Below are 23,598 nucleotides of genomic sequence, written 5' to 3' on the forward strand. Positions count from 1 at the left end.
ATTTGTTAAATTTGGCAACCATAACCAGGTATAATCCCAGCAAGAAGCCACTGAGGTGGGGTGCTCACTTGGATCACTCACCATCTGTGGACCCCTATGGCTGGTAGTAGATTGACCACAAAGAGCCAGTGGGACCAGAAGGTGGTCCAACTGTCCAAACTTTCATTGGTGATAATCTGGAATGGTTATATATTAGGTAATGTTATGGATCAGGTGTTTGAGAATTATGGAGAGAGAGAAACTAAAAGCATAATAAAATCAGGTGGTTGTTGCTAAGCTTGATTGATCCTCTGGAAAAAGACAACAAAAAGCTGAGAGTAATTGTTACTGAGAGCCACGGGACAGGGAAGCCTAGGGCCTTGTCAGCAGCACTAAAGAGGCTCTCGCTTCCGCCTCCAGCAGTAGAAGGAGAGAAAAAGCTGAGAACCTGACGCTGGGCTTGAAGATAAAAGTTGCCAAGCTCCAGTGAAGGTTAAACTCCCAGAAAAAGAAGGTCACTAAGCCAAGGTGAGGACCTGGACAAGGAAGGACTGGGACTGAGCCGTGAGGGATGGGGGTATCCGGACTGGCAGCTCCAAGTTGCAGTTGGTGTGGTGTTTGTGGTCCTCTGGAAACTAAGGGGAAATTTAAGGGTGGGTTACATCACGCTTGCTGGAAAATATTTCTCCAAAAGGCCTGATAATAAATATTTTAGGCTTTGCGGGTGACACTCTGCTGCAGCAACTTAACTCTGTTGTTGTAGCAAAAAATAATCATAGACAATATGTAAATGAGTGAGCATGGCTGTAGTCCGATAAAACTCTATTTATGGACACTGAAACTTGAATTTTTAAATTTTCATGTGTCACACAATGTTTTTATTTTTATGCTTTTAACTATATAAAATGTAAAGGCCGTTTTTAGCCTGCAGCCTGTGCGAAAACAGGTGCTGGGACCGGGATGATCTGCAGGCTGGTTTGCTGAGTCCTGGTGTGATATGGTGATTTATAAGAAACATGTGTTTGGTCTTCCTCCCATTTCTGGCCCAGAACTCCTGAAACCCTTAGAATTTCCTGGGAGGAGAATCATAAAGGTGTCTTTTCTTATGTTAATGAGTTGGCTTTTGGAAAGCCCCAGTAACCAACCACGTGATTGGAGGGTTGGAACTTTTAGCCCCGCCCCTGGACCTGGGGAAGGAAGAAGGTCTGCAGGTTGAATGGATTGTTAACGGCCAGGGATCCAACCAATTATGCCCATGCACGATTCCTCCATAAAAACCCAAAAGGACCGGTTTGGGAGAGCTTCTGGGTTGGTGAACCCCGNAAAAGGCCTGATAATAAATATTTTAGGCTTTGCAGGTGACACTCTGCTGCAGCAACTTAACTCTGTTGTTGTAGCAAAAAATAATCATAGACAATATGTAAATGAGTGAGCATGGCTGTAGTCCGATAAAACTCTATTTATGGACACTGAAACTTGAATTTTTAAATTTTCATGTGTCACACAGTGTTTTTATTTTTATGCTTTTAACTATATAAAATGTAAAGGCCGTTTTTAGCCTGCAGCCTGTGCGAAAACAGGTGCTGGGACCGGGATGATCTGCAGGCTGGTTTGCTGAGTCCTGGTGTGATATGGTGATTTATAAGAAACATGTGTTTGGTCTTCCTCCCATTTCTGGCCCAGAACTCCTGAAACCCTTAGAATTTCCTGAGAGGAGAATCATAAAGGTGTCTTTTCTTATGTTAATGAGTTGGCTTTTGGAAAGCCCCAGTAACCAACCACGTGATTTGAGGGTTGGAACTTTTAGCCCCGCCCCTGGACCTGGAGAAGGAAGAAGGTCTGCAGGTTGAATGGATTGTTAACGGCCAGGGATCCAACCAATTATGCCCATGCACTATTCCGCCATAAAAACCCAAAAGGACCGGTTTGGGAGAGCTTCTGGGTTGGTGAACCCCGTGGAAATGCGGGGAGAGTGACACCCTCAAGCAGCGCCCTCGTGGAAGCTGCCCACCTTCTCCCCACCTCATCCGATGCACCTGTGCCATCTGGCTCTGCCTGAGGGACATCCTCTCATAATAAGCCGATAATGCAGTAAAAAAGATGTTTCTCTGGGTTCTGTGAGCTCCTCTAGCAAATTAATTGAGCCTAAGAAGGAAGTTGTGCAAACCTTTGATCAATCAGAAGCACAGGTGACAACCAGGACTTTTGATTGGCGTCTGCGTCGGCAGGAGAGGAGGAGGGCAGGGCAGTCTCGCAGGACTGAGCCCCTAACCCGTGGGATCTTATGCTGTCTCTAAGTAGGGTGTCAGAATTGAGATGGATTGGTCACCAGCGACCAATTAGTGATCTTCTTTTTCTGGATTGGTGTCCAAGAATTGCTTGGTGTAGGGAAATACCTCCACATATCTGGTGTCAAATTATCATGAGTGGTTATAGTGTGAGAGTAAAGGAGAAACACAGTGGAAAGCTGAATTTGTTCTTACCTGGGTTAAGCTCATGCTACCTCTGATGGTGCTTATGTTTAAGAATATTTTATCCACCACTCCTAGAGGATGGGGGTCACTATGTCAAACTTAAAGATTATTGCACACACAGGACGCAATACTTTCTTCATTTCTCCAAAGCCTAGAAAAGAAACACCAGAGTGGTGGCAACATCAGTGTCACTGTGCTGGTTCATGTCCGAGAGTGATTCCTGTGTGCCAGGTGCTGCACTGACGGCTGCAGGTGTATCAGCTCATGTGATCTTCACAGGAAGCCCATAAAGTATAAATCTTATTATCCCCATTTTCCAGACTAAAAGAGATTAAGAAACTCACACACTGCCACTCAGCTTGTAAACGATGAAGTTAGGATTCAAATTCAGAAAGTCTGACAACCAGAGCTGCCCACCCCCTCAGCAACTATTTTTTCCTGTCTCTCAGAGAGAATGCCTAAGATTCCCCCGTTCTTTTTGTCCTTTGTCCTTTTCTGGTTCAGTAACCTGGACCTGCCGTGGGTGTGCAAGAGCCGGCGTCCAGGCTGGGCTCACCCGGCGTGGCTGTGACACCCACTGCAGCTGGGGTGACCCACAGGAAGGGCCTGGCTGGTGCACATAGGCCCCTTCTCCGATTATCTGAGCTTTCCTGATTATGAGGGCTTCTCTGCCCCGCTTTTCCCCGTATATCTAAAAATCCCTCATCTGGGAGACATCCCTTAGCCTTAAAAGGCTACTGAATTAGCTTAAAATATTGCTCTTGTTCCTTAGAGAGCCCATTTCCCATGTTAGAAGATTCGTAGAAACCTTTAAAGAAATTCCTTAATAAAGAAAAGAACCTTTTCTGAAATTCCTCCCACCACAAATGCGGCAATTACAAAACCAGTTTGTTTTGTTTTCACTCCATCTGCACCTTTAAATCCTACTTCTTGCATGTGAAAAGAATGTAGTGGGTCAAAATGTGCTGTTAGTGGAAGACGGGAAGGGGGTATCAGATATTCGGGGCACCCTAATCCAGCTGATGGTTCTGGGATCCTCCCTAGCATTTAGGCCTGTGAAGCGGGGGCTCAAAGCACTAGGTGACCAACCTTTATATTGCAATTTCCTGGACGAGCCAGAAGTTAGATTAAGCCATTTCGGACGTCCCTATAAGGCCCCTGTACATCTCAGGAATTGATCCCAGACACCCTCACAAGTTTCTCACTCACGTGGGAATGTTACGGGAAGAACTCAGGCCGAACACTGGAGGAAGCGAAGTGGTTCCTTTATTTACCCACACGGACCCAGAGGAGGCAGTCTCCAAATTCTGGGCCCTGATCAGTAGGGAGCAATTGCTTATATAGGGTGAGGGGTGGTCTGTCACTTAGACCGTTACTTCTGGTGGGAAAGCAAGAAGCAGCTGACAGAAGCAAAAAGCAAAATGTTATCTTTAGCACACAGGGGCAATCATTGTCTCTGGGACTCAGGGACAAGCAAGAAACAAATTTAAAAAACAAGCCATAAATAAGTCATTCCCTGGGTGCTGTGCTGTTTTAAAATAACTGCCAATTTCCTCTAACATTCCCCTCTTTTGATGCTATAGGCCGTTATTGGCTACTTTAGCATCACGTATAACTGGCTATTTTCTAGGCTTCTAGACTTCAGTAAGTTTTGGTACCTATACTGGTATTGTTGGAGGGTGAGAACTTTTGCTGTGGCCTGTCTAGTCACTGTGGCCTCTAGCATCTGGATTATGGTCCGCAATATGCAGGGTCCAAAGCTTATTCCTAGGAAAATAATAATTAGGGGTCCTAGAAAGGGAAGCAGCCACTGGAGCCAGGCTTGAGGATTTATTCCCCAATTTCTCCAATTCCAACTTTCTATTTCTTTTACTGCCTCTTTCCTGGCTGCTTCAAATTCTGCCTGGCTTAGGCTACTCAGCTGTGGACAGTGGTTCCAGCAGACCTGTCTACCTGGGGGCCCATGAGGTATACACTTCTGGCTCTGATACCTTGAACTCCCGACCATAATGCCTGTCTGATATAGTTTCCCTCCCCAGCTGCAAAGAGACAAGACTCCAACACAATCTGAGAATATAGAGGTGCTTGACATGAAGTCTCTTGGCTCCCTGTACCAGGATGCTATGCCGCCTCCTATCCTTATTCTTTCTCCTGACGTGCTGCATTTGCAAACTGGGGCTGTAGCAGGGGCTGAGCGGGCTAAGCAAAACATATTAAGTATCCAAAAGTACAAACAATACAGATTTAGGCTACCCCAAGAGAGGCCCTCTCCCCGGAACTCCATCCCAGGGGAGTTACGGTCTCTAGTCCAATTCCTAGGATTACTTAGAAGATGCCGACAAGAGTCAGGTATCCCCAGGAAGGCAGGAGTCCCCAGGAACAACGATCCATTCGCCGAGTCCTTGCTGGTGACTGGTCTTCTCCTTAACCTCAAGGTGGGCAGCCTCGGTGATGTGGCTCTGGATCGTTGTCAGCCCTCTGGTCCTCGGGATCTGCTGCCCTCTTGGCTGTAGTGAATCCAAGCCATGATTTCTGCAACCTTGAGGGCAGTTGGGGTAGTTAAAATGACTAAATGAGGCCCTGTCCATGTGAGTTGGAGGGGCTCCTTTTTCCAGTCTTACCCATACATAGTTTCCAGGCTTACGTGAGTGGGCTGGCCCCCCTCGTAGATGGGGTTCTTGGCCTAATCTGGCCTAGTGTATCTGGCTAAGTGTTTCCCCTAGCTTCTGGAGATATTGAGTCTGCCCTGCTTCTCCAAGAACTTTAAGCTCTCCCCTAGGCAGGGTCAAGATAACTGGTGGCCTGCCGTAGACTAGCTTGAACGGTGTGTGCCCAGCAGGGTTTGGGGCATTCCAAACTCTGAACAGTGCTAATGGCAGCAGGTCAGGCCAGGGTAGGTTAGTCTCTTGATGAAATCTGGCCATGTCTCTTTCAGAGTCCGATTCATACGTTCTACTTTTCCTGAACTCTGGGCGCGGTAGGCAGTGAGTAATTTCTAATTAATCCTTAGCTGAGTTGCAAGATCTTGGATCACCTTGGACCCGCTGTAAAGACGGGTCCACTGTCACTCCCTGTGGTGGTGGGCAGTCCAAACCTTGTGTTACTTCTCTGAGTAGAGCCTTTGCTACTTCTCTGCTTTTCTCTGTCCGAGTGGGGAACACCTCTACCCACCCAGAGAATGTGCCGACCATCACAAGGAGGTATTTGTATCCTTTGCTAGGTTTTACCTCCGTGAAGTCTAATTGTAAATCTTCAAAGGGCTGTAGTCCTTTGTATTGGACTCCCACTGGAGTTTCTGGGTGGCCTGCTGCATTGTGCCGGGCACAGGTCAAGCACTGTGCTGAGGCTGTGCACATAGCTTAGACATGTTGGGGAAGAAATGGTATCCCTTAAGCAAAGTCTCTAGGGATGTTTTTCCCAGGTGAGTGAGGGCAGGGCATTGCCTGACCAGGTTGCTGGCTTGGCCCTGTGGGACATAGAGCCGGCCATCTGGCAGCTTCCATATCCCAGAGGCTGTTGGTAGGCAGCGCTCTTTCACTGCCCACTTCTGCTCCTCTGGGGTGCAGTCTGGCTGATTTATATCCAGGTCCATTAGGGGTCCCTGCAAGGCCGGCAGCATGGTTGTCACCTTTGGGCTTGTTGCCGCCGCTCTTGCTGCCTGGTCAGCCCTCTGGTTTTCCTTGGCTACTTCTGTTTCCTCTCTCTGGTGGCCCCTGCAGTGTATTACAGCTGCTTCTTGAGGGGCCCAGACTGCTTCTAATAGTCGGAGTATTTCAGCCTTATTTTTTATTTATTTCCCTTCGCTGTCAATAGTCCTCTCCTGATAGATTGCCCCATGTGTATGGAGAGTGGCAAAAGCATACCCTGAGTCAGTATATACATTGACTCTCTTCCCTTCTGCTAGTTCTAGGGCTCTGATTAATGCCTGCTGTTCTGCTCTCTGGGCTGACCACCCCACCGGCAGTGACTTGGCCTCTACTGTTTTTTGGTTGTCTACTACAGCATACCCTGCTCCTCGTTTCCCCTCTATCAGGGAGCTGCTCTCATCAGTATAGAATGTCAGCTCTGGATTCGTTAGGGGCTGGTCTCGCAGGTCAGGCCAGCTGGCGTGGATCTCCTCCGTCATTTCGAGGCGGTCATGGTCAGGTTCTCCCAACTCCGCCGGGAGAAAGGTGGCTGGGTTAATCTGCTGAACAGTTTTGACTTTTATGCGGGGATTTTCATGAAGGAGGCCCTGATATTGAGTCAGTCTTGGGTTAGAGAGCCAGTTATGTCCCTGTCCAGCAAGGAGGCTGGTCACCGCGTGTATCACATAGATACTGATCTCCTGTCCTAGTGTGAGCTTGTCAGCCTCCTGCAGGAGGGTGACTGCAGCTGCTACGGCCCTGAGGCAGGGTGGCCAGCCTGCTGCTACATTGTCCAGTGTTTGGATAAGTAAGCTGCTGGTTGCTGCCAGGGCCCAACTTGCTGGGTGAGAAGGCCCAGCGCTACTTTCTCTTTTTCATGCATATATAGATTGAAGGGTCAGCTGGGGTCTGGTAGTCCCAGTGCTGGGGCTCAACTGAAGTGGTCCTTTATGTCCTGGAAAGCTTTCTCTTGCTTAATGTCCCAAGAGAGAGACACCATGTCTGGCCCCTTTGATACGTGACATAAGGGTTTAGCCGGGGCAGCATATCCCGGGATCCAGATTCGGCAGAACCCAGCTGCCCCCAGGAACTCTCGGAGCTCCTTCTGAGTCTTTGGGGTTGGTAGGGCTATGATTACTTTCTTTCTCTCTTGGCCTAGGACTCACTTTCCCTGAAAGATGATAAACCCTAGACATTTCACCTGAGTCCGGCATATTTATGCCTTTTTCCACAACACCTGGTACCCTGTCCTAGTCAGCAGTTCGAGCAGCCAGCAAGTGCCCTCCCAGCACTGGTTTCAGGTAGATGCAGCTAAAAGGAGGTCATTTACATACTGTAGCAACACCAGGTCAGTCTCCCTCTCGGTGAACAGCCTTGGGTCCCTGGCCAGGGACTCTCTGAAGAGAGTGGGAGAGTGTTTGAAGCCTTGCGGCAGTCTGGTCCATGTTAGCTGGGTTTTTGACAGAGTGCGTGGATCCTCCCAGTCAAAGGCAAAGAGCAGCTGATTTGACTTTGCAATCCAGAGGCAGAAAAAGGCATCCTTTAGGTCCAGACAGGTGAACCACGCATCTCCTGGCAGGAGCTGACTGAGGAGGGTATAGGGGTTTGGCACCACCGAGTGCAGTGTGATTGTTGCCTCGTTCACTGCCCTCAGGTCCTGGACCGGCCTATCCCCACTCCCATCGGGCCTCTGTACTGGCAGAAGGGGGTGTTCCACGGGGAGTGGCACGGTACAAGTATGCCTTCTTGTAGATGCTTGAGGATGACTTCCGCAATGCCTATCCTGGCCTCTCTGGAGATGGAGTATTGGCGGACCTGCCTCGGGCTGGCTCCTGGTTTTAGACCTATTAGTATAGGTGGATGGTTTTCTGCCAGTTCCGGCGGGTTATCTTCCGCCCATACTTTGGGATATTTTTCTCGAAGGTTGACTTCTTTATCTTCTGCCTCTCCCTTCCAGTCCCCTTCAGCCCCCTGATATAACTGATACTCTTCCTCCCAGGGGGGCCAGGACTGCAATGAGGATTGGGGTGCCAACCTGTAGCTCGGCTTCTCCCAATGGATGGAAAATAATGCGGGCTCCTAGTTTTGTGAGCAAGTCCCGCCCTAGGAGCAGTACAGGGCATTCTGGTAGGTACAGGAACTCATGCTTTATCTGGTGGCCCCCAAGTTCAACAGTGTAGGCCTGGCAAAATTGCTTGGGGCTACTGGGCCGTCCCGAGGCTCCGACTATAGAGATTTCGTGGCCTGACAGCGGTGCAATGGGCATAGTCACCACTGAGTGTTCTGCCCTGGTGTCTATCATAAATGGGAGTGTTCGGCCCCCTACTGTCACGTTGACCATGGGCTCACAGGGGCCAAGATTCAGTGAGTGCGGTCCCTCCTAGTCTGAGTCCAAGCCAGCCGGGCTGAGGACTGTAGGTGACCCTGGTCCCTGTTGCCCTCCTGTCGGCCTTCTCCTTTTCTTATTATAGGGGCACTCTCTTTTCCAGTGCCCTTTCTCTTTGCAACAGGCACACTGGTCTGGGTCTACGCTCCAGGGTGCCAGTCTATTTCCTTTCTCAGATGGCTGTTTGCCCCCTCCTCTAGTCAGCCCTTCCTTGCTCGGTGGGGGGTTACCAAAAGCGGCTGCCAGAAGAGATGCCCTCTCCCTCATCTTTTTCGGGGCCATCTCCTCCCTGTTGTTGTAGACCTTGTTAGCGACCTCTATTAACTGGCTTATATTCATGCCGGCAAACCCTTCAAGTTTCTGGAGTTTCCTCCAGATGTCTAAGGCTGACTGGGAGACAAAGGCCATGTTGACCATCCTCTGGTTATCTGACCCTTCTGGATCGAACAGGGTGTAGACCCGATAAACCTCACACAGGCTCATAAAAATCGCTTGGGTACTCATCAGGTGCTGGGAGACATCGGCTACTTTTGACATGTTTGTTGGTCGTCAGGCCCCTGCTCGGATCCCTCGGAGGAGGGCATCCCTCCCTCCTTCTGTATTGTGGTCCCAGTCAGGCTGGGCCTCAGGAGCCACCATCCTGGCCCAACGGACTGGGTCAAGGATGCCCATTGGTGCTACAGTCTCTAAGTATTGGTGGGTTTCCTGGAGGATACGCCTCCGCTCCTCTGTGTTAAACAGGGTGAGGAGCAGTTGCTGGCAGTCATGCCAGGTGGGGCGGTGGGTCTGCAGAATGGACTCCATGAGGTCTATCAGGGCCTGGGGCTTCTCTGAGTAGGACGGGGTGTGGTGCTTCCAGTTTAAAAGGTCGGTGGTGGTAAAGGGCTGGTGATAGACAGTGGTCCGCCCTGGCTGTTTGGTGCCATCTGGCCCGATCTGCGGCAGGGCCTGAGTCTCCCTTAAGGGTACCTGGACAGCAGGTCGGTGTTGGAGCCTTGTCATAACCGGGGAGGCAGGTGGCCCAGCTGGACCTGGTGCGGAGGAGACTGAGGGCGGTGGAGTTTCAATCTCTGGGGCCTGCGGGAGAGTTCCCGAGCATATGGGGGAAGTACACTGGTAGGCGGCTCTTCCTCTGGCTCTCCTTTGAAAATGGGGGGGGGGGTGCGGCGTGTTTCTCTTGGCCGGGCGACTAAAACACTGGATTGCGCCACTTTTCGCCTACCGCCAGCCTTTCCTACTGTCTTAGGCTTCTGACCTGCACACTGACGGCATGCCCTGCGCTGATTCCTGCCATGTGTCTATGTAAGTGTACTGATCTGGGTGTCCTGGCTTGCCTGTGACTTTCAGAGGTACCGCCCAAATTATCCTTAAGTTCAGGGTTCCCTCAGGGGGTTAGCCTATCCCAAATGTTGGCCACTCTGATGTACAGAAAGTTTCTAGTTGGTCTCAAGGCATGTTTGGGTCCTGGCCCCGAAACCGATCAAAGTTCTGCAACATGCAGTCTAGTACTGTTGAGGGTCCTGCACCCATGACGTCCCTCCCACAATGGCGCAGACAAACAAAGGGATGACTGCCTGGCCTCTCCTCTTGCAAGGGACTTGGGTCTGTCTTAGCTAAGGCTGCCCACGTAGAATCCAGGTTAAACTCCCAGCCATTATGCCCTATGACAGACCGAGGAACTGCAGGTTGGGGCCCACTCAGACTCCATAGGTTTTTCACCCATGGAACCACTACTCAGTCACTCACACCAACACACAGACAAACCTCTGACAGACATCCAAGAGTTTATACAGTCCTACCCAAGTAGGCCTGCCCTAACCAAGTGGGGATACGTTTCTCCAACTGGCCTTTAAAGGACTTACGGCTAATTGCCTGCCTGAGAGGTGATCAGTCTCTCCTTCCACCACAAGGAGTGGGTCTAGTCTCGGGTGCTAGTCCCAGGGGCACTTACCAATCCAAAGGCTGTGTAGCTCCCCAAGCTGGACCAGTTCACTCCCTCTCCAGCCCAGAGAGAGAGTGGGTCTCGCCTGCAGCTAACCATGGAGTCCTGGATGGGTGAGGACCCAAAATAACCGGGGCGCGTGCTTCCTTTCCATCACAGGGCTCCACAGAGCTCCCAAGGCCACCTCACCAGAGGCAAACGCCTGCTCGTGTTGTTTCCCGGTCAGGGACCCAAAATGTTACAGGAAGAACTCAGGCCTAACACTGGAGGAAGCGAAGTGGTTCCTTTATTTACCCACACGGACCCAGAGGAGGCAGTCTCCAAATTCTGGGCCCTGATCAGTGGGGAGCAATTGCTTATATAGGGTGAGGGGTGGTCTGTCACTCAGACCATTACTTCTGGTGGGAAAACAAGCAGCAGCTTACAGAAGGGAAATGTTATCTCTAGCACACAGAGACACAATGTTGTCTCTGGTGCACAAATGTTATCTTTAGCAATTGTTATCTCTGGCCCGCAGGGACAAGCAAGAAACAAAGGGGAAAAAAACAAGTCATTCCCTGGGTGCTGTGCTGTTTTTTTAAATAACTGCCAATTTCCTCTAACAGGAACACCCGATATCTCCAGCTGAGGGGAGGAAGTGCCTTTTTCTCCCATGAGGGGAGGAAGTGCCCTTTGTCTTCAGAGCTCGGTAAATGCCTAAGGCTCTCATACAAAACCTGTGACTAACACTAAATTCTTCCGGAAAGCAATCTTCAGAGTCCGGTAGAAACTCCAACACTCATTCACTATCTGCTTTTCCTTCCGCTGGTGGATAGAGGGGAAAAGGCAAAATCAAAAGGACCACAAGAGGCAGCTTGAAAGAATTTGCCGATATCCTTGTAAATAGCCCTGCAATTAGTTTCTGTTTTTAAAGCAGATTAAAGGAAGAGTCTTTGCTCTTTCTCCCAAGCCTAGACCTAGCTGGGGGTTGTGCTACGGGGATGGGCTTGTGAGTGTTTTTACAGCGTGCCTCTCGTTTGCATGGACTTTCGCTTGTGGCTGGCAGGAAACCTAGTGTTCTGTCTGGGTCCATGTCCTAGCCTATCCCCTCACAGGTGTCTTCTAGTGGCGAGCACGCCTGTGGCTCTTAATTGCTTGACCCGTGCCCAGGAGATTGCGGCAAACACTTGGGAGAGAGAGCAAGGCTCCTGCTTACTAAAGAGGGTGCAGATGTAAAGTTCTCAAGAGAGGGCGACCTTGGAAGAAATTCCTTTTCCTCTGAAATCCAACACACCCCACAACCATACCAAAAAGCACTCGGTGTCAGTGGCCCTTACCTGAGCTGATGCACACACTCCAACTAAATTGGTGTGTTGTCCACAACCACAGCTCGTAGCCCTGTGTCCCTGTTCCAGCGGCAAATGATACAGACTCTTGCCAGCAGTGTCCGAGGTGTTGTGGATGAGACAAAACAAATTCACCTGGATTACTGAAGTTCTGTGGAGAAAAAGGGACGACACAGCTACTCTTTCCAGGGGAGAGCACCTCGACCCTTGCCTTGACAGGCTTTTATTGGCTTTCTAATAGCACACATCAAAGAAGGTTCTCATTCATTATGCTCAGGTTTGCTTTAAGTGATCACTTTGTACAGATAACAAAGAAAAGGATGTTACTGATTACCTACTACAGATTAACAAGGAAAAAGTGTTGCAAATGCAAGGGAATAGTACGTGATTGGTTTGGTTATATTCTGTCCTTGGGAGAATAAGCATAGACTTCAGGAAGTTACTTTAAAGATATGCAGTAATCATTTTCTGCTTCAGGGCAAGGGAGTTTTAGCAAGAGCAAGCCTCAAAGAAGCCTAGGTATAATGCAGGCCTGATTTCCCAAGGGAAAGCCAATCTGTGGGTTTGGTGTCCTGCGGCCAACACACACCTATAGGCTTTCCAGTAGGGCCGGACTACATTTGCCACTCCATGCAGATAGGTTTCCTATAGTGAATCACATTTATTGACTTGTGAATGTTGTACCAACCTTGCATTCCCAGAATAAATCCCCCTTGATCATAGTGTATGGTCTTTCGGATGCACTGCTGTATTCCGTTTACTAGTATTTTGTTGAGGATTTTAGCATCTATGTTCATCAGGGATATTGGCCTATAATTTTCTTTCTTTGTAGTGTGTTTATCTGGTTTTGGAAGTAGGATAATGCTGACCTCGCAAAATGAGTTTGGGAGCCATCCCTCCTCTTGAATTTTATGAAATAGTTTGAGGGGAGGTGTTAGTTCTTGGGATATTTGATAAAATTCACCTGTGAAGCCATCTGATCCAGGGCTTTTGTATGTCGAGAGGTTGCTGATTTTTTGTTGTTGTTTTTTTAACTACTGCTTCAATTTCATTTCATCTCTTCAGGGTCTCTAATTCTTCCTATTTTTTTAAAATTTATTTTTTGAAGATTGTATGCTTCTAGGGATTTACCCATTTTGTCCAGGATGTCCAGTTTGTTAGCATATAATTGTTCATAATATTTTCTTAGTGATTTGTATTTCTTTGGTGTCGGTTGTTATTTCTCCTCTTTCACTTTTGATTTTATTTGGTTGTTTTCTCCCCCGCCCCTTTGATGACTCTGGTTAAAGATTTGTCAATCTCATTTATCTTTGTAAAGAACCAGTTCTTGGATTCATTGATCTTTTGTGTCATTTTTTAAAAGGCTATTTCATTTATTTCTGTTCTGGTCTTCATTATTTCCTTCCTTCTACTAATATTGGGCTTTGTTTTATTTTTTTTCAAGCTTGAGTGTGAAGTTAGATTATTTGAGCTTTTTCTTGATCTTTTGATATAGGCCTATCATACTGTGAATTCCCTCTTATGACTGCTTTCCCAGAGTCCCACAGATTTTGGATGGTGTGTCCTCATTTTCATTTGTTTCAAGGTATCTTCTGATTTCTTCCTTGATCTCATTGTTGACTCATTCACTGTTTAATAACATGTTATTTAGCTTCCATGTCTTTGTGTGTTTTCCAGTGTCCTTCTTATGATTGACTTGTAGTTTCATAGCATTGTGGTCAGAGAAGATGCTGGATATGGTTTCTATCTTCTTAAGTTTATTGAGACTTGTTTCATGTCCTAACACGTAGTCTATCCCATAAAACATTCCATGTGCACTTGAAAAGTATGTATATTCTGCTGCTTTGGGTGAAATGCTCTGAAGATACCAATTAAATCCATTTGATCTAGTGTGTCATTGAAGACCACTGCCTCCTTCTTGATTATCTGTCTGGAAGATCTTCCATTGAAGTCGGTGAAGTGTTTAAAACACCCCAACTATGACTGTATTTCTACCTCTCCCTTTATGTCCATCAAGATTTGCTTTACATATTTAGATTTACTATGCTGGATGTGTAAATGTTTTCTAGGTTTATATCCTCTTGTTGGACTGTTCCCTTTATTGTTATGTGGTGACCTTCTTTGTCTCTTACTATAGCCTTCATTTTAAAGTCTATTTTGTCGGATATAAGTACTGTTGCCCAAGGTTTTTTTTTTTCCTTTCCATTTGCATGAAATATCTTTTTCCATCCCTTTACTTTCAATCTCTATCTTTCTATCTGAAATGGTTTTCTTGAAAGCATCATATATATGTGTCTTGTTTTCTTATCCATTCAGCTACCTTATGTATTTTGGTTGGAGCATTTAAGCCCTTTACATTTAAGATGATTGTTGATAGATACATACTTAGTGCCATTTTAGATGGCTGTCCTTTTTCTTTCTCTTCTTCCCCCTCCTTCTTCTTCCTCTTCCTCTGTTTTTTCCTTCCCCCTCCTCCTCCTCCTCTTTCTTCAAGGAAGCCCTTTAATATTTGTTGCTGTAGTGGTTTGGTATTAACAAACTCCTTTAGCTTTTTCTGGTTGGGTAGCTCCTTATTTCTCCTTTGATTTAAATGATAACCTTGCTGGGTAAAGTAGCCTTAGTTGTAGGTCCTTACTTTTCATCACCTTGAATATTTCACACCACTACCTTCTGGCCTGAAATGTTCTTGTTGAGTAATCTGATGCCAGTCTATTGGTGTGCCCTTATATGTAACTACTTGCTTTTCTCTTGTAACTTTTAGGATTCTCTCCTTGTCTTTCTTTGAGCCTTGTCATTTCATGATGTGTCTTGGTGTAAGCTGCTTTGGGTCTGACTTGCTCAGGACTCTTTGAGCTTCCTAGACTTCTGTCTTTTTGCTTCACAAGGTTAGGGAAGTTTCCAGTCACTACTTCTTCAAATAGGTTTTCATTTCCTTGTTCACTCTCTTCTCCTGGTATTCCCCTGATGTGGATGTTGTTTTGCTTCATGTTGCCCAAAATTTCTTATGCTCTCCTTTTTTAAAAAAATGTTTTATTTTTCTGCTCTGCCTGGTTATTTTTTCCTACCTTGTCTTCTGACACACTGATTCAATCATCTGCTTCATTTAATCTACTGTTTATTCCTTCCTATGTATTATCCATTTCAGATATTACATTATTTCTGACTGGTCCTTTTTTTATGGTTTATGTCCATTTCAATGCTGTTGAGCATCCTTATAATCATTACTCTAAACTCTATCTAATAAATTGCTTACCTCCAATTTTATCTAGTTCTTCTAGAGAATTGTCTTCTTTCATTTGGGGTCTGTTTCTTTTCTTATTTTGGCTGCTTCTTTGTACTTTCCACCTTACTTGTTCAACTAAACTGCTGTTTAACTCATCAATTGTTACTCTAATCAATCTGTAATCACCAGCCCAGCTTAAGCACCACAGGATAAGGGCTATTGCTTCCTTCACCCTGATGCCTCTTGGAAAAGAGTGCTTTGGCTGAAAAAGATGGCTTCTGCAGTGTGGGGAATGACTCAGCTCAGGGATCCTGGTAGCTCTTCCTTCAGTTCTCTCCTCAGAACCACCAACCCCAGACTCTCCTCAAGTGTCTGTAGTCCACACTGCCCTCCCTCTGCTAGTGCCCAGTATAAGTGGCTGCAAATGAAATTTTGTGCTTTGGCCTTTTAGAAGGCTCTCTGCGTCTCTAGCCATCTCTCCTTGATAGGCAGAACCCCTGATGCTTTTCACAGCTGGATGTTAGTTGGGTTCCTTTCCATCTGTGGTGCTTTAGGCTGGGGAGCCCAGCTTGGGGTCTAGACCCCGCTCTTCTCAGGTGGACCCCCAGCTGCCAAAATATTCCTCTAGAACTTCAGCTACTGCCCATGGGAGCTCAGCTAGCCTACTGCTCCTCCTCTACCTTGCCTACCAGTCTTGTGGTGAAATGGTTTCTTCTGCATGTCTGGGGTTATAATGCTTCTCTCTAGCATAGTAGTGTTCAGTTGGCTATTCTGGATGATTTGTCTACAGTTTAGTTGTAAGTCCAGATTGGCCCTAGGAGGTGGTTAGTGAAGTTTGCACTTACTACTCTACCACCTTGGATCTGCACTCCATATTTATTATGTTGCTCTTTTACTTTTCCCTTTAGATCTGTTAATGTTTGCTTTATACATTTAGCTGCTCTTATATTTGGCACATAGATATTTGTAAATGTCATACATACTCTTGTTGGATTGACCCCTTTATTATTATGTAATGCCCTTCTCTCTCTCGTATTACAAGATTTGTTTTAAAGTCTATTTTGTCTGATATATATATATATACACACACACACACACACACATATATAAGTACCCTAGCTTTGTGTTGGTTTTAATTTGCATGGAGTATCTTCACTCTCAGTCTGTACTGCCCTTACATCTGAAGTGAGTTTCTTTTTGATGTTCTATTTTTGCATCCTGATGTGGGTTTTTTAAAATTGAATTTATTAGGGTTACACTGGCTAATAAAATTATGTATGTTTCAGGTATACAGTTCTATAACACATCGTCTGCTACTGTACTGCATGTTCTCCAGCCCAAGTCAAGTCTCCTCCCATCAACATTAATGCCCCTTTGCCCTCTTCTACCTCTCTCCAACTCCCTATCCTCTGGTAATCACCATTCTGTTTTCTGTGACTATGAATTTTTTTTCTTGATCCCTTCACCTAGTTCCTCTGACAGCTGTTGATCTATTCTCTGTACATTTCTATTTTGCTTGCTAGTTTTTGTTCATTACATTTCAGTTAGCATAATATTCTCCAGGTCCATCCATGCTGTCACAAAAGGTAAGAGCTCCTTCATGTAAATGCACCACTATATTCCAATTCCTAGAATGGCTTATGACTCAGTAAATGTTCATGAGTGAATGAACTGCATTCTAACAGCTTAAATTTTTTTCTAGAAGTTAAACATTTTATCAAATGTAAAATCATCTCAACAGTTTAAATTATTATAAAAAAATATCAGACCAAACTAAGGTAAAACCCTAACAAATAACATTTATTTTTTCTTTCACATAGGTATTTCACAGCCTGAACATCACATTGCCTTCAGAGAAAGGTGCTTTTATGCCATTATATTTTACTGTTTATCACACAGGTATTAAGCATTCTCATTAACATGATGAGACAATTTGCTGGTAAACATTTAAATACACAGACATTGGTTTCAATATCTCAACATATTTTTGGTCATAACCAAGGAGGTACAGCAAAATATGACAACATTGGCTATATTTTACAAGCAAATATTTAATTCTGCATAGTTTATACAATAGGCTGTGGTAATAAATAGTATCACCAATCTCATCAACTATTAACTGGCCACAAAAAGCCTAACATTCATTTTAATTATGATATGAAATGCTCTATTGGTATAGATAGTTTCAACATAGCCTTCAAATGTTGTGTTTAACCATGAATCCATGAAAAGAAAAGGCACTACACTGGAATAAGAAAATAAAAAGTACTGAACTGGCATGTTTTGGTTAACTACAAATATGTCATGTTCATATTATTACATTCCTACCAAGAAAGCAAATGTTTAAATAGAAAAACTAGCAGTTTGAAAAATGTGAATGTGCAAATCGTGAGGAAAACATTGCATTTAAATTTGCACTCATCTGCAAGTTACAGTACTAGCTCAGTTTAAACACTAACAGGAAAAATATTCAGCAGGAAAGAATGGAAGTGACCTCTCTGGGCAGGGAACTAGTCACTGCACGTGGCTTCATAGCTTAGCAGGTGATTCTGGTGATTGAGAGCTTCTAACTCCTTATGACTATCCTTCCTTCACCAAAGGAGACTGGAGGCATGCTTCAATCCGTTGTAAGAATAGGAAGAAAAACCTGAACCAGCAACATTTTCTTCCTTAATTTGGTACAGAGGTCCTTCTCATTACTGTAACTTACTAATGTTTTCTGAATCAGGTTTAGTAAATGCTGTAAAGAATAGCTATCCTTCATAGAGCACTAGGTTTGATTTAAGTATGTCAGCATGATAAAAGGAACATGCACAGTCGTTCTACCAACCTGTGTAGGCAACACTCAGCTTGAATCAGATGCAAATTCTACACAGAGATTCTCTGCATTGTGTTCAATGTGTTAACTGCTTGGAAAGCAGAAATGCCTGGTAATTACTGCTGTGTGTTTTTTAATTGAAATGTTTATAAAAATAAAGTCCCAAATCTTGAATTTATAGAATGTCAAGAATTCTATTAGAGATGTTAAAAGCACTGGGCAAAACCCTAGTCTTCAAAGTGCCATCGGCCCCACAGGAGAAGATCCGATTTCCCGGGATGATGTCCATCTGCATGACTCCAGCCCCAAGGTTTCTGAATATGGACTGTTTAGCATGTTCATTTTTAAATGAATGAATCAGACCATGGCCTGTCAATCTCCAAACCTGGTTGAAAAGAAAAACAGGGTGAAAACAACAAATGTAAGTCACAAAGAGAAGCCAAAAGCAGACACGTGATTTTATCTTCTGTTCCTTCGGCCCAACTTTCCCATCCACTGATCTCCTGACAGCCTCTCTAATTAGAGATAATACCATGCAGATGATTAACTGACTGTCCTCACACTTTATTCCTTCTTCTTTCAAATTTCTCTCTTGACATCCTCTTATAATTTCATATTAACTACATCACCCCACTTATAACTCAATTACATATTTAAGTTAATTCAGTTAAGCATGTCCCCAATGCTAAGCGAGGCCCTGGCAATATAAAAAAACAGTACCATCTTATTTATCCAAAACCTCACCTTAACTATATCAAACAGAGTAAGGTCCTGGGGGCAGAGGTGGGAGGAGGGTGGAGCCAAACCAATGCTCATCAAAAAATCCATGCATTAATTATAGAGCTCTTCAAAGTTTCTTAATAACCTGGGAGTCTGATGAAGTTAAATCTCTGGTTTTCTGAACTACTACAGTTTAGAAAGAACCATATAGAAGGAAGGAAGGATGGCCAGAGACATTCAGTACCTCCGGAAAACTTCACTTTATGCCCTCACTTCAAAGAACATGGTAGTGAGTTCAGGGTTTCTTCCCCATCTGTCTTGACAGCAGATAAAGTCAACGTGCAATCGCAACCTCTCCTACTGACTCACCTTTATGTTACCTTCTGCTGAGCCTGTAGTAAAAAATTCCTCACAGGGATCCAGGGCCAGAGCCTTAATGGCTGAGTCGTGTGCCTGGAACGTGTGAATCAGCTGTCTCTGCCGGATGTCAAAAATGCAGACACACCCCTTCCTGCCCCCAGATATCAGGAGCTGATGTTTTGGCGCGTACTGAAGTACCGTGGCACCGTGGTCATGGCATGTGAAACCTGAAGGAGCACGGTAAGAGCCTTTTCCAACACATTTCTACCTTGGCAGTTCTGGTAATATTTCAATGCATATTTAAATAAGATAGGCACATTTTTTCATTCTACTTTCTGTGATCACATGATCAAAGTATTAAGAAAGATACCAAGAAATGACAGAGAAACATATTATCCATAATTTCAATATGAAGACACACATACCCCAAGCTTAAACCTTAAGCCCGAACTAAGTTATACTGCCTCAGAAGAAGTATGTAGAAGCACAGGTGCAGAGGTGACCGAGCTTCCAATGACACACTCAGCCACCTCACCACCAGCCACCAATGACAAGTACTTCCCGCCTCCTGGTTCCTGCCCATTCCCACAGCCTCATCAGAGGTTCTCCCCAGCGCCCCAGCCCCGGCTGGTGTGGCTCGGGCTGTTCTCAAGTGGTCCGGCGTGGAAGCGACCAGCTACAGGTTAAGGAGTTAGTGCTCCCACGATTCTGGGGTGTTACTATGATTAAAGCTATAACCCACTAAGCAGCAAAATTTTAAAAGATAATAAAAATGGGAAGAATATAAAAGAATTATTCTACTAATGAATCAAAACAAGTCACTCAATTATGTAAATTCACCTTCTGTGGGCACCCTGAGACCCAGCAGAGGCAGCGACGATTGTCTTCTGGCCTGCGGTGGGCTGACGACACTGCCGCCTTCCCGAAACGGACTCAATGCCAGGCCCTGGGAGCCACTAAACCCCACCGAGTACAGTGGGGACTGACCACAGATCAGAAACTTGGTTTTCTCCCAGAGGAATTCCTCAGGTTTAGGGACAATGGGATGTTGGCCTTCCTCTCAAACCTAAAGCCCTATGGTGAGTGTTGAACCAATTACTAGCAGGCAGGGCTTCTGCATCAGAGCAAATGACTTCTTGGAGGGCAGAGCCAAGCTCCAGGCAGGGAGTATTCTGGGCTCCAGTGAGGAGCCACGACACACGGGGGCCGTTGGCACGGGGCTACACACGAATCCCGCATTGGCACCTGCGTGGGGCGGCCTTGGAGAGCGCGCGCGTCAGCAGCAGGGACACCGGCTTGGAGACGCGCCCGGGGCCCACGAGGTGCCCGGCAGTGCGACTGGGCACTGAGGCGGTACTGGGTAAAGCACGCTTACAGAAATACAGAACAGCGCCCCCCGCTTTCTTTTAATGTTGTTTCACAACATTACTCCATGTTTCAAAAGTCCACACATAGGAAACGATCTCATTTTGTTTTTCAGAGCTTAAAAAATGATCAAAAGTAAAATGATAAAGTAGAATATGACTGGCTTTCATTTCCTGTTTATCATCTAAGCACCAAATACATTTTTGAAATAAATGCTTTCCCAGCATTTAAAAAAAATAAAAATGGGAATTAACTATACTTTTCAAAATCCACATCAGTATAGTAAAAGACTGAGAAATCTTCCTGTTTTTAAGGAACACCCAGGCAGCTTTCACCCAGACTGGGTGGAGCATGGAACATTCTCTCGGCAGCATGAGGTGGAAGATAGACCATTAGGGCACTAATTTGGAAAATACTGTCTTTTAAAAAATGAGTAATATTTAGATGGTATTATTCATATTTCTAGCTCTTACTGTACGGTTAACTTTCATGTTATGGTTAAGTTTAATTCTTTAAAATATGATCTCATTTCTCCTAAACTCAATGAACACTTTGTGACCTATTCCTTACATGGCCGTGTCAGTAACACTGCCCGCCACACCGTGTCTTCGGAAGAGAACACAACTGATGACCACATATATTTACCTTAGCAAACTGGCGGGTATTCTAGTTAACTTTCAGGTTTTTATTCTTTCTAAATACTTATCCATCAACAACCCATGTAATAAATAAACCACTGACTGGATTCACTGGGTAAAACAAAACCAGGAAAGCATTCCTTCAGAGTGTATTACAAATTAAAGACCGTAACACTCACCATGAATGAGGCTGTTTCCAGGTGATATCAAAGTGTCCCAGAGACATACATTTCTCATAAAGAACAATAACAAAAATACATCATAAACAATTGTTCTAAGTCCTCATTAGGGGCAAACTGTCAAGTCAAATATCTTACTCAATCTTATCTTTTTTGTTCACTCACATTTATAAAGCAGTGATTTTTCAACTAGAATGAGGGTAGAGGCTGGGACTGGGGTTTTATCTCATCTAAGAGTTTAACCTTTTCACACTGCACAGTACTGTCTCATTCAGTCTCTGCCCCATCTCAGCCCCTAGCCCCCTCTCTGTTGCATTAGCCCTCCAGGGAAATTCGTTTCCCCGCAGAAAGGATGTTTCTCTGCCCACAAGGAACCACTGCAGGGAAATGGCAGGGGTTATTCATGGGCATGTGTTGTCAGTGAAAACAGTGAGAGGTCAAAGAAAATGTTGAGAATGATGGCTACAGACTGCCAAATGCTTTTTTACTTCTCAAGAACATGACAGTATAATAGCAATACAAAGAAATGACTAGGTAGCTTTAACATAATTGCTCATGCTTACTGACAGACTAAATTAGGAGTAATTTTTGCTTTTCCCTTTGGTAAGAAAAACTATTCTAAGAATTATGTAACAAAGAAAGTTTTGTATTTCTGGGATGGAAAAGGCCTCCTAAATAGAAATCCAAGAATTCCTATCTGCCTAAAAATTGCTTATTTCTTATTTTGCTTCTCTGTCAACATACCTGTTGTCATTGGACTGTCCAGATGTGGCAACTAGACTGGAAGAGGTAATAAATGCAAAGTCACTTGTGGCTTTACTGTGGCACTGCCAATTCTATGGAAAACAAAGTGCAGCTGACATTATCTACAAGTCCAATAAAATTCAGTACAGTAAAAACAGTTCTGCTAATATATGCCATATGCATGAGCTAAGAGCAGTTTTCTAAAATAAATTTTAGTGCTAATGACCTCAAATGTACTTACTAAACCTTAAATAATATTATAAATTATAATAACGACCCACAAAAGAAAATTTTTACATACCCACCTAGTATTAGACTGCAATATGAAGGCCTTAAGTCCAATTAACTTTGTAACTGCCCACCTTCCTTCAAGGGCTCTGTGCTCCCTGCCCTCACCTCCCAGTTGAGAGCTTTAACACTTAAAAAAATAAGATCAAAAGTGGTCCTGCAAACAATCCAGAGGCTGAAGGCTGTCACAAACAGCTCCTAAGGATAGTGGGAAACTGTTTGCTGAGCCAGGCAGAACGTTCCTTGTCGGATCAGCTGGATGAGCAGAAGTTTGGAGGTGAGGACCCAGGAGGAGGATGTCATGGTATTTTATAATAAAACAGGCATTTTCTGTTTGAAATTATCATAGCACAGATTGGACCGAAGCTAAGGGATAGATTCACGATCACTTCATTCTGTGAAGACTTTGTAACACAGTCTACAGTGTACCAATTTAGGTGATATATCTCACATGCATGAGAACATGCACTGGGGTGGGGGGAAAACGCAGACAACTGTACTTGAACAATTTAAAAAAAGGACATGTGTATAGTCTAGAAAAGAAAAATTTTAAGTATTTGGGAATCTATCCAAACCCCAAAGGTTCAAGACTTTCTATAAAATCAAACACATGAAGTCAGAAGTTCCACACAGGAGAGCATCGTCTTCTGCCTCTTCCCTGCCTCACCCCCACCAAGGAAAAATGTGCTCGTCTGTGCCACTGACTGTTTTACTACGATTTGGGCTAATGAACAAAGTGGCCTATTGGGATTGTTTATTTTATAATCTAGTAAACAAAATTCTGGAGAAAACTAAAATGCAGTCAGCCCTAGATATCTGTATATCAAAAATGTTTTTCAAAAAGCTACACTGCTGCCGACATGCAGTTGGCCCAGAGATGGCTCATCGGTACTGAACACGTACAGACTTTCTTCTTCTTCGTTATTCCCCAAACAGTATAGTGTGACAGCTATTTACACAGAGTTCGGATTGCATTAGGTAGTGTAAGTCATTTCAAGTATACAGGAGTAGGTTATAGGCAAATACTATGCCATTTTTACGCAGGGATTTGAACATCCACAGATTCTGATATTCACAGAGATCCTGGAAACCAACCCCCACAGATACTGAGGGACGACTATACATGGAACATGTAAATAGAGTTTTCAAAATGGAGAAAAGTGTAAAAAACGTATCCTGTGTAGGACAATCACAGGGAAAGCTCTTGAAAATTTTCAAATATAATGGTTATCCTTCAGGCTGTGAAAAACAAGGTGTTTGCTCTTCGGGCCACTGCAGCCTAAAGTGGGGCAATAAGGGGTTCCAGGCTGTGGCTGCCGCACAGGCCTGTCCCTTCCCCGCCAGACCCACCCATGAGACTCCCCGTCTGAAACAGACACAGACAAGTGGCTTCTGCTCACCCTGAGAATGCGGAGGGACACTTACCATGTAGGGTTTAGGGTTTGCTGCAGTCTGGTTTACTTGCCAGATACTCAGAAAACCCTCTCCATCTGCAACACCGCACTGTAAGGAAGGCGTAACCATTATACAC

At 45.0% G+C, this 23,598-nt stretch overlaps 1 protein-coding gene across 2 annotated transcripts in view; it reads right to left on the reverse strand.

Annotated features, from left to right (window-relative positions):
• Positions 1-16,729: 16,729 nt before the first annotated feature.
• The window catches only part of DMXL2 (Dmx like 2), a 133,178-nt gene continuing 126,309 nt past the window's right edge, over positions 16,730-23,598 (reverse strand). For both annotated transcript variants that reach the window (XM_037054633.1, XM_037054632.1), the window contains 5 exons: positions 23,493-23,570; positions 21,780-21,871; positions 21,036-21,088; positions 18,863-19,080; positions 16,730-18,158 (listed from right to left, as the gene is read on the reverse strand). In XM_037054633.1, coding sequence (XP_036910528.1) covers positions 17,949-18,158; positions 18,863-19,080; positions 21,036-21,088; positions 21,780-21,871; positions 23,493-23,570 — 651 coding nt within the window. In that variant the 3' untranslated portion in view covers positions 16,730-17,948. The remainder of the gene's footprint in view (positions 18,159-18,862; positions 19,081-21,035; positions 21,089-21,779; positions 21,872-23,492; positions 23,571-23,598) is intronic.

The sequence above is a fragment of the Sturnira hondurensis genome, unplaced genomic scaffold (assembly GCF_014824575.4).
Source record: "Sturnira hondurensis isolate 20B ecotype Veracruz unplaced genomic scaffold, ASM1482457v3 Scaffold0008196, whole genome shotgun sequence".
Classification (NCBI taxonomy): domain Eukaryota; kingdom Metazoa; phylum Chordata; class Mammalia; order Chiroptera; family Phyllostomidae; genus Sturnira; species Sturnira hondurensis.